Source organism: Panthera onca, chromosome B1 (assembly GCF_046562875.1).
Source record: "Panthera onca isolate mPanOnc1 chromosome B1, mPanOnc1 haplotype 2, whole genome shotgun sequence".
Taxonomy (NCBI): Eukaryota; Metazoa; Chordata; class Mammalia; order Carnivora; family Felidae; genus Panthera; species Panthera onca.
The window spans coordinates 11884760-11895927 of NC_138342.1; the positions used below are offsets into that span (position 1 = coordinate 11884760).

General features: G+C 43.6%; 1 protein-coding gene across 1 annotated transcript in view; it reads left to right on the plus strand.

Moving 5' to 3' along the window:
- The window catches only part of CD38 (CD38 molecule), a 57406-nt gene extending 50163 nt beyond the window's left edge, over positions 1-7243 (plus strand). Inside the window, exons 5-8 of the mRNA XM_060655392.3 lie at positions 1305-1378; positions 3425-3517; positions 3829-3915; positions 6925-7243. Of these exons, the coding sequence (XP_060511375.3) occupies positions 1305-1378; positions 3425-3517; positions 3829-3915; positions 6925-6988 (318 nt within the window). The 3' untranslated portion in view covers positions 6989-7243. The remainder of the gene's footprint in view (positions 1-1304; positions 1379-3424; positions 3518-3828; positions 3916-6924) is intronic.
- Positions 7244-11168: the final 3925 nt, after the last annotated feature.

Below are 11168 nucleotides of genomic sequence, written 5' to 3' on the forward strand. Positions count from 1 at the left end.
AGTGATGTGACCTTGGGGCAAATTAACCCAATGCTTATTTCATGGGGACTCGAGTTTTTGGCACCCCAGAAGGACTCTGTTGACTTAGCACTTTGATTGGTACTAATGGGCCTCTTTCTACTTTGTCCGAGTAGAAAAACGGAAGCTGCACTGGATTCTAATAATTTGGTTTCAGATTGTTCAGTGGTGTTTTCTCACCTGCAGAATAAAGGCCAGGTTCCTTGGCCAAGCATTCATGGTGCCCTGAACTCACTTTTCGACCCAAATTGCACATCCACTGAGGGTTTCACCAAACTACTCTTTTCTCAGACCCCTTGGCCTTTCTGTTTGCAGCTGCCTCAGCCTTTACCAGGTGAGATCCTATGTGTCCTGCTGGACTTAGCTTTTGTTGGCCTCTGGGATGCTTTTTCTGTTCCTTTCCTAATCTCCATCGCTGAGTATTTGGACTTCCTGCTTCCATTTCCCTCCCTTCCTCCTTCCCTCCTTTCCCTCCACAGATTTTCTCTGGGCACCCATTCCGTGCCATGCACTAGCTCTAAGACTCCAGGGCTGTGGTGACAGGCAGGACAGCCAAGGTCACAGCTCTCAAAGAGTGCTCATTACTGGCGACTGAACCCGCAATGAGCTCATTGGCACAGTATCATACAGGAGTGGACCTGAGCTGGTCCCAGGGGCGTGGGGGGTGCTTCTTGGAGAGAACACGTAGATTGTTTTGCTTCATTCGTTTTGTTTTTTCAGCACCTGGCAAAGATTCCAGCTGAACGTTTATTGCATGAAGAAATAACTCCCTGCTCAATGATATATTCGTTCATTCATTCTCTCTTTCCCTTTGCACCTGTGCAGGCCTGTGACACCTTCTCTCCTCAGTTTCCCCTTTTTTTGTGTCCCCTTTTCCTTTGCCCCTGAATTGTCCACGCTGCTCTCCCTAAGGGAAATGTGCAGCGTCTACAGTGCATGGCACCAAGAAAGCACTTTTGTCTTCCTCCTCCAGCAATATTTCTCTTACTCCCTGGACTTCCAACTTCTGAGCCATCAATTTAACGACACTGTCGACAATGATGTTGACCTTCATTGTTCAAACACAGATGGGAGCATCTGCTTCCAGAATTCTCATCTGAAGCAGAATCCTGCCAATGGCTTGGGATGAAAATTACATCCACCTGGCATTACTGAGCTAGACACACACAGGCTACTCCCTCCTTCACCAGCTAAAGCCGAGAGTTATTTTGGAAGGAGCTGCTGGAGTGTGGCAGTGAAATTTGCGTGCTGAGGAATGGCCAGCTTCTTGTCTTTTTCCTTTTAAGTTTGCAGAAGATGCCTGTGGTGTGGTCCATGTGTTGCTCAATGGGTCCGTCCATAACACCTTTGATGAAAGAAGGTACTCGTTTCTTTGCATCCTATTTGCAAGTGTTAGCACAGCCTCCTCGTAAATATTTCATCCCTAGAAGAATATGCTTTTCATGGTTAAGTCAGTACAGAAGATTTGGGCTGAAAAGGTAAAATGTTTGTTTTCTACGGAGAGATTTGTCTAAGTCAGTGTTTTTGTCTGGTGTCTCCTTTTCATAAAATCCTCTAAATGTCCTAATGGCCCTTGCACTGTGTCCAGTCCCTCCTCTTGGCTTTTTGAGGCCTGGTGCAGTGTTCTGAGCTCTCCCATTTCCCACCTTTGTTCATGGGGTTCCCTCATGCCTGGCTCCCCTCCCTGCACCCACCTGTTTAATCCTCTTCATCCACGAAGACCTGCCTGGTTTGACTCCTCTGTCCCCTGTGAAGAGTGGGCATCATAGTTGAGCAGTCAAACCACTACTGGGCTGGGTTCTTGGCCCTTAACTATCTCTATAGGCATTGCCCCTAACTTATGATAGTGTTAAAAGTAGGGGCTTTTAACTTCCATATTATGATAGTGTTAAAAGTAGGGGCTTTTTTTTTTTTTAATTTTTTAATTTTTTTATTTTATTTATTTATTTTTTTTAACGTTTATTTATTTTTGAGACAGAGAGAGACAGAGCATGAACGGGGGAGGGTCAGAGAGAGCGGGAGACACAGAATCGGAAGCAGGCTCCAGGCTCTGAGCCATCAGCCCAGAGCCCGACGCGGGGCTCGAACTCACGGACCGCGAGATCGTGACCTGAGCCAAAGTTGGATGCTTAACCGACTGAGCCACCCAGGCGCCCCAAAAGTAGGGGCTTTTAACTTCCATATTATGATAGTGTTAAAAGTAGGGGCTCTGGTCTTACTGTGTGACCCCTGGGAGCCCCTGTGGCATGCACCTGCAGAGGTGTTGATGATTTGAAGATGAACTGAGATAACGTATGGAAAGTGCTGAGCTCTGTGTCTCACAACACAGAGACGGCTCAGTGAGTCGTAGCTATTACTCTCTCATTTAATCTGCAGCGCTGAACTGGGCCACACCAATGCCTTCCCTCTCTGACCTCTTTCTATACAGTTTTTACCACATGGTTACTTTTCCAGCCTTTGTTTGCCACTCTTCCTCTGGATAAGGCTGGATTGAGAGGAGGGGCGGCTATTGATGTGCTCCTGGCACTCTGGGTACCCCAAATTAATTTTCCTTCTCTCCAGTTTTGATATTGACTTCTGCAAAGAAGCATCTGTCTTTTTGTCTTCTTCTTTTTTTTTTTAGAGTTCTTTTTTTTTTAAGTTCATTTATTTTGAAAGAAGGAGAGCACGTGCACGTGCACGAGCCGGGGAGGGGCAGAGAGACAGGGAGAGAGAAGGAATCCCAAGGATGCCCAGTACTGTCAATGGAGCCCGACATAGGGCTTGAACTCACGAACCATGAGATCATGACCTGAGCCGAAATCAAGAGTTGAACACTTAACCGACTGAGCCACCCAGACGCCCCATCGTCTTCCTCTGACCCCAAGCTTGTAGGCTTTTGGGTGAGAGCGTCAACATTCCGGGATTTCATAATCTGATATTCGGGGTCCAAGTTCTTGCCGCAAGAGTGGCAGCTGTCCGAGACCAGTGGAGAAGAGTTTAGGACTGGGGTCAGAGCAGGGCATCCGGGGCTCTCAGAGGAGTGCATCTCGAGCCTCACTGAGTGTGGGTCGTCTGGGGACTGTTTGGCTGCAGATTCTGATTCAGCAGGTGCTGGTGGGCTGAGATTCTCTAGGTCTAACTAGGTCCCAGACGATGCTTAGGATGTTGGTGGGAGGCTCCTCTTTGAAGAGCAAGTGCTTGAAGAATCATCATCAATGTCCTGGTGAAGAATCTTATTTTGAGAATCCTGTTCAGCGAGGGTCACGATGAATGAGAATGGCCGTTTCTAGTGCAAATCATGGGTCAATCCCACAACGCAGGCTCGGTCCAGTGGTTCCCTGCCTGCTGGTTTTTGACGAGGCCTGTGGTTGGCTGAACGATTCCGTTTGGGGTTAACAATGTTCTCTGCCTCTTCTTACCTTAGCACTTTTGCACGTGTGGAAGTCTTTAATTTGCATCCAGAGAAGGTTCATACGCTACAGGCCTGGGTGATGCAGGACATCAGAAATATTTCCAGGTATATGTTACTACGTTGTGCGTGTATATTCTCAGGGTTATCTTAGGAATCAGTCCAGGGAAAAAGCCACAGTCACAAGAATGCATTGAGAACAGGTTGGCTCAGGAAATGATGGGCTCAGCATTCGGCCCATCGCAACAACCTCTCAATTTCATCACCACTCCCCTGCTGGCCTGTGAGCTCTTAAAAGCAACTTCTGCTTTCACTTTTCCCAGGGGCTTGCCCAGGGCTTGCTACCTAGAAGAAACCGAGAGACTCAGGAAATGGTTGTAAGACCTTGTCATTTAACTCTTTTTTTCTTTCTTTCCCAGTGACTCGTGTTCGGATGCCTCCATTAAAAATCTGAAACTGATTCTAAGCAAAAGGAATATTACATTTACCTGCGAGAATAATTACAGGTAATTGACTTCTGGAAAAAAAGAAATGGCTGTCTTGCCATCTATAGGCATTTTTTCCCCCTTTCCTCAGCCTCTTCTGAGCCAGGAGGGCAGTGGGAGCCCCTCTCGGGCCTTGATGGTGATCTAGGATGATGACCTTTTCCTGGCTTCCCACATGAGAGGCCTGACACAGGGGTGCAAACCTGCTGACTTGCAGGGGAACAAAAGCACGTTTTGTCAAATGCAAAGATTTTGTACAACCTTTGTGACATGGCAATATTTTGCATGTGAAGTTTCTTTAGTTGGATCTCAGCATAGATGCCTGACTCTTGGTAAGTTGCCACATGGAAGTCTACCAAACTTTATCTTTCATAAATTAGAAAATGCAAAAATCTTAATTTTTTTTTTTTTACCAGTAATATGTGTTTATTAGGGAAAAGTTTACAATTACAGATAGGTATATATTTTTAAAGTCATCAGCAACTTTGCTATCTAAACTGGGACCCTCACTCATTTCTAAGCAGGGACTCCTTCCAGAAGCATCTTTGGGGATTTTCCCATAAGTGACGGCTTACAATAAGACTGATGCAGAGAGTAAAAAATTCTCAGAGAACACAGAGGTTGGAATCTGGGAACCCTTTTCCTGTCTCCTTCTGTCACCACCTTCTCCCACCAACCCTAGCAGAAAGGCAGAAGGACAGATTCCAAGAACATTCACTGAGGGCTTTTGTCTCAAAATGACCTGAATTCCCCCTCAGTCAGCTGGCTGCTCTCTGGAAACTGCTCTCTGGGAAGAACACACGCTTTCCACCACAGTCAGATGGGAAAACAATCAGAACAAAGGGACAAGAACAACTGTAAAAGAAACATTGCAGACATCTGACCCGTCTAAGTTACTCAAAGATGTGTTGTGTCGGGAAAATGGGACGCTAAAGACCTAGGAGAAGATTGGGGAATGGGCCTGGGTCTCATCCTCAACTATCCTCAACATCCTTCTCCCCTCCCCCCTCATTTTAATTATTCCCCTTTCTTGTATTAATGGCCATCAGTCAGCCTCATTCATGCCTACTGCAGACTCCAGTTGAGCTCACTTGTTCTCTACCTGGGAAGATGCAAAAGGCTACCTTCCATCTGGACTTGGCCCACATCAAAGTGGCCAACATCAAAGGAAGTGATTTGTAAGCCAACACCTGTCATGCTGAGCATCAGCTCATGTGACCTTAAACTTGGGGGTCATATTTGAAGTCACTGGTCCTTTTCTCCAACCATGAGGCTGTAATATATTCAGCATGATTCTTTAAATTACCAGCTCCTCGGGGCCCCTTGTATGGTAAGAGTTCTGTGGCTTTTCAAGAAAGCTGCTTGTCCCCACGGGAGCCTACAGTGAATATCATGCATATCGACATATCCTGAAGTTGAAATCACTCCATGTCAGACGTACCTTCCAATTTAACCAACTTTTGTCCAGCTGTTTTGGTGTGATTGTTTAATAGGCAAACAGAAGTGTGAATACATTTATATAGATCAGACTTCCTGTGGATTCTGCTGTTACCCCTTTATAAATCCCACCTGGGGACGAATACTATTAACCTTTGGCTGTATCCCCTTCACGTCCTTTTCCTTTTTTCTGCATGCACACACTCACAGTCCTGATGAAATATGTACAGGATTTCTTCACGTTTTCTTCAGGATTCTACAGGATTTCTTCATGTTTTAACCAGTGGAATCAAGTACTTTTAGGTTAACAGTACTTTTTTGGATTACTGGAAAAATGTCAGTGTGTTTTCCTGGTTAGTGCCCCCTTGTGGCATATTTTTTAAGAACCTAAAGGGTGCACTACTCCCTGTAAGTTACTTCAAAATATACTCTGTCTCTATCCATCAACATGTTGTCCAACATATCCAAAGTGTGTCCATTTTATTGGAACACTGGATATGAATATTTTCATATTTATGGAGAGAGAGCATCTTAACAGCATAATTGCTGCTTCTTTTCCAAAATTGAGTTTCCCCAAATTAAAAACTAGTTAAGGAACGTATTCCTGTTCTCCTCATTTAGTATAAAGCAAAGGTGCCTTCAGAATCTTAGCCACCTTCTCAGGTCTTAGAAGGATTTCTTTTCCATAGCAGTATCTCCTTAAGGAAAAGGACACTTCCCTCCTCCCCCCCCCCCCCCCCCCCCCCGGATTCCAGGTTACCATATTGGCGAGGATTGGAGCCACTGTGTCCAGCTGGTCATGATAGTTGGCTAGAGACAAGCCTGAGATGGCCCATCCCAGGAGCCCAGGGTGCTGGTTGCTGCCTCTAAAGATTTCTCTCTTTCTTGACTCACATTTAACAAAATCAGGTTCAGCTACAATTTAATGGACCACAATCTTCACTATCCACTCTTGTCCATAGACCAGCCACTCCCACTGGACCCTATTGATTTGTTATCTCATTTTCATGAAACTGAGAGGCCCTCACTGGCTAGATTCGTATCTAGGATTTGTTCTGTGCAAACGGCGTGCGGTCTTCCTCCTGGTGGCCACCAGCCTTCCTCCAGAGAGTCTTTACCCTCTCTCTATCTCTGACCCTGTGGCTCAATCCTCTCTCAGGAAGCTTCTGGAGAGAAGAAAGCAAATCAGCAGAAAATATTGGAGAGCCCTCATCTCAGGCTGCTGCCTCCGTTGTTTCTGGTCATCAGCTGACATTCATAGCACGTACTTGTGACATGTTAGAGCCAGACATTTGTTTTCATCTCCACGCATTGTCATCAAACATATCTTCTCAGTATTTATTTCTCTGGCTTTACAAGTGACATGAAACCAGATTGGGCCACGCTTTAAGTTGTTCACTCCTGGATTTGACCTTTCTCTGTGCTGTCACCGCAGGAGAGGAAATTGTTTGGATGTCGAGTGGTTCATGTATTCTTTTGTTGCTAATGAAGAGGCTATGTGCACTGGGGAATTGAACCATAGATATACTGTACTGCCTCTTGATCTCCTGTTTTTGTTTTTGTTTTTGTTTTTTTCCCTCTCTCTTGTCATAGGCCTATCAGGTTTCTTCAATGTGTGAAATATCCTGAGCATTCATCTTGCAGATCTAAGATATGAGCCAGTCAGCATGGTGGTTTCAGATCTTTGAGTCTTGTGGTCTGCATCAGCATGGGTAACTCAGGAGACACGCTACTGCTGGGAAGCTGAGGACTTGGGGGGGATCTTCTGTCATGATGCCAACACTAGAGCTGGGAGCCTTCCCCCCAACGTTTAAAAATAACTTATGTTATTGGAATAGTTTTTACGTTGACTTTCTAATACTGATGAAAAAATTATGGTATGAAATTAAAACGAAAATTTTATGTTAAATTATTTCATTTAATTTTCATATGTGCTTTTATGTTGTTTATATGTTGGTAGCAGCCTTTTTTTAAATGTTCATTTATTTTTGAGAGAGAGAGAGAGAGAGAGAGGACAGAGCATGAGTGGGGGAGGGACAGAGAGAGAGAGAGGGAGACACAGAATCCGAAGCGGGCTCCAGGCTCTGAGCTGTCAGCACAGAGCCCAACGTGGGGCTTGAACTCACGAACTGTGAGATCATGATCTGAGCCGAAGTTGGCTGCTTAACCGACTGAGCCACCCAGGTGCCCTGGTAATGGCCTTTGTTTTGAAGATGACCACCCTAAAGCTTTCTTATTGATACAGGTAATTAAGGGAAGGTAAATACCGACACTTCCTGGAAATGATACATTTCTGAATGAATGACCTTGTCCCAGGATCTTATTTTGTATCCTTTCTACACATAGTTAAAGTATAAATGCCATGGTTATGGATCATGTTGGGGAAAGAATTCTGTAGGATAGAAGCCACCCATGTGTTTTACCTCCCACTCTTCCAACAGCCTTATGAGGTTGGTATTATCATCTTCCATTTGGTAGACTGGAAGTGGAAGTTCAGAGAGATTATATAATATGCCTAAAGTCATACATTTAGTTCAAGGTGGAGGCTGGATTTCAGCTCAGCTCTGTCTGACTCCAAAATAGGTGCTTTCTTTCTAGGCCTATAAAGACATGCTTTATGTTCTTCTCTAATAAATGCATGTGAGTTTAAATTGAATATAATAGAATCTGAATTACGATTTTTATGGATGGCTTCAAAACAAATACATTTTTCTCCTCTTTCTCCTCCTCCTCCTCCTCCTCCTCCTCCTCCTCAGTGTCTTACCTATATAATAGGCAATTAAAACATATATTTGTTTCCGATACTGGCAATTTGTTGTCCCTTTCTTTCCTGATTAGTTGTGCTTGAGGATTTATCACTTTTATTACTCTTCCAAAGAACTGACCTTTAGCTTTGTTTTCTCTTTCTATTTAATTGTTTTTCACTCTTCTCTTTATTATTAGGGATATAAAAGTTCTTTCTAATTTCCTTGGGCTTCTTTATTCAGCTTCTTTCTTTTTAATGTTTACATATTTATTTTTGAAAGAGAGAAAGTGAAAGAGAGAGCAGGGGAGAGGCAGAGAGAGAGAAGGAGTGAGTGAATAACAAGCAGGCTCCATACTGACAGCACAGAGCTTGACGCAAACTCATGAACCATGAGATCATGACCTGAGCCAAAGTTGGATGCTTAACCAACTGGGCCACCCAGCGCCCCACTTTATTCAGCTTCTTAAGATAGAAGCTTAAGACAAATCACTGATTTTCAGCACACTTTCTTTTCTTATTCATCAGTTAGTACTATAAATCTTCTTCTCAGTGCTGCTTTTGCAGATCTTAAGTTTTCATGTGTCTCTTTTTATTATCATTCAGTTAAAAAATATTTTCTACTTTAATTGTTATTTAGAAATGTGTTGCCTAATTTTCAAACATCCGGAGATTTTCTAGGTTTTCTTTTCTTTCTTTCTTTCTTTCTTTCTCTTTCTTTCTTTCTTCTTTCTTTCTTTCTTTCTTCTTTTCTTCCCTCCTTCCTTTCTTTCTTTCTTCCTTTCTTTTTTTTTATGTAGAATTGTTGAATGAAAAATAAACTAATCTGAGGGTCTTTCAGGGAACACATTAGATTTATTGAAAACAGCATGAATTTTGGAGGCAGGAGTTTCTGGGTTCATATTTTGGTGTCGCTCTGTTATCTTGAATAAAATACCTAACTTTGAACTTTGGCTTCCTTGCCACTCAAACAAGGATTATAATTTACCCCCATGAAGGTGTGGTGAGGACTAAAAGATGACAACAGTCAACAGTCTTTCACAGTGCCTTGTATGTAAGCAAGCACTCCACCAAGTTTGACCACTTTCTGCTGCCCCTGGGTGGCAATCCAGTGTCTTTCAGGAGCCATGGCAGTTACAGCCACTGTGGGCAGTCCACGGATCTTTACTGGCCCCCGTGTCCACATAGGCACATCCTATGGGCTTTCATTTGGGCTGGACATGAAAATGGGTGCTCAGGACCAGTTCTGATTAAGACTCAGGCTTGCCCCAGGATTCAATGAACTCCACCTGCGGCCTGTCTTCAGTGATAGGTCCCTGCTAACCCCCTGGGTGACCTGGCTGTTTTCCTCTCAGGACTCTCTTTGCCTTACTGATGGGTATGCTTGCTGATTTCTGGGCTCTCGAATGTACTTTCCTTCTTCACCAGGATATTCCTTGAAGTGTCAGAAAAATTTTGTTCTTTATGTCCCCTTCTAGATAAAACAGATTGAGCAGTAGTCAGTTTGTGAGAGGCTTCCCCCAAGAAGACTCATTTGAGTGTTCAAGTTCAAAGCTGGGGGAGACTAAGAAGAGGCAGCTGGGGAATTCTTTCCTTGTGTACCATCTCTGTATCTTCATTCCCATGATGCCCATCCCTGCTTCCTGTCTGTCTGCAGTTCCAACTTTGGGTATCTTTGCCACTGACCATACAGCCGTCTCTAGCCCTAGGGACTTTCTGGTCCACATACATAAATAGATCCTCCTTATCCCTCTTCTTATAAGTGACATCTTCAACTGAGTTTCTTACTGCTCATAGTCTCATTCTTTACTCATCTCCCCATTCTATCCGTGTTTGCTCTAGAATATGCTCTTACCATCCCAACTTGTATCCACTATCATACTTAATCTGAAGGCTGGGATCCAGGACCTAAGTTCCCTTTTCTCACACCAGAGGGCTCACTACTTGCCTTCTGTAGTAGTTCTTGACCTTATAATATTTGCGACACACTTTCAAATACAGTTCTGAAAGTTTAGGTTAAATACTTGAAAGAATATACAGACACATAAACCCACACTCGACCCATGTCTGCACATTCCCTGATACAAACGACCCAGTGGGAACACCGTTGATTTACTTCCTGGCATCCCACTTCTCCTTAAAACAATTCCTAAGACTGTGATTTGAATTTTTCAGGTAGAATCCATACCACACAGAAGGGTTTTTGTTTGTTTGTCTGTCTGTCTGTTTGTTTGTTTGTTTTTAAAGGCAAGGATGAATGTTATGCATGGCAAATTAAAACTGTGTATGCAGTAAAATGTTAAAGTAAGCCTAGAGTATGTCATAACTTTAAAAGGCATTATGTGAATGCATTGTTAACCCTGGCATTTTCCCACAGTTTTTAAAAAAATTATGAAGCAGTTAATTTATTTATACCACTCAGAGTTGTCATTTTAACATATGTATATTTTTTAAAGCAATTTACCAGGAACTCAGTAGCTGGGTGTGCTGCCCTGAGAGGCAGTGATTAGCTGGCCCTCAGCAATCACTCACAAGGCACAGAAGGCTTTGAACTGGTCCCTGACAGAGCATTTATCCTTGAACTTGATTCATATACGTGCGCAGAGCCATTCATCCTCTGATCGACGTGCAAACAGAACAAGGTAGTGAAAACCATGGAATTAACAGTGACCCATTGGGCGAGTTCGTGACTTCTGTAAATGTCAGGCTCAAAATATACTTATAACAGACATGAATAAATTACCCCAACAATAAAAGAATAATACAAGGCTTTGTGGAGTTATTCTTTTAAAAACAGTTATTTCCACAAATACCAGAAGATCTGATATATATGTGGAATCTAAAAATGTCAGACTCCTGGGGTGCCTGGGTGACTCAGTTGGTTTGAGCATCTGACTTCGGCTCAGGTCATGATCTCACAGTTCGTGAGTTTGAGCCCTGCGTCTGGCTTGCTGCTGTCCACACAGAGCCTGCTTTGAATCTTCCGTTCCCTTCTCTCTCTGCCCCTCCCCTGCCCGTTCTCTCTCTCAAAAATAAATAAAACATTAAAAAATTAAATTAAATTAAAGTGGTGGTTGCCAGGGGCTGGGGGTGG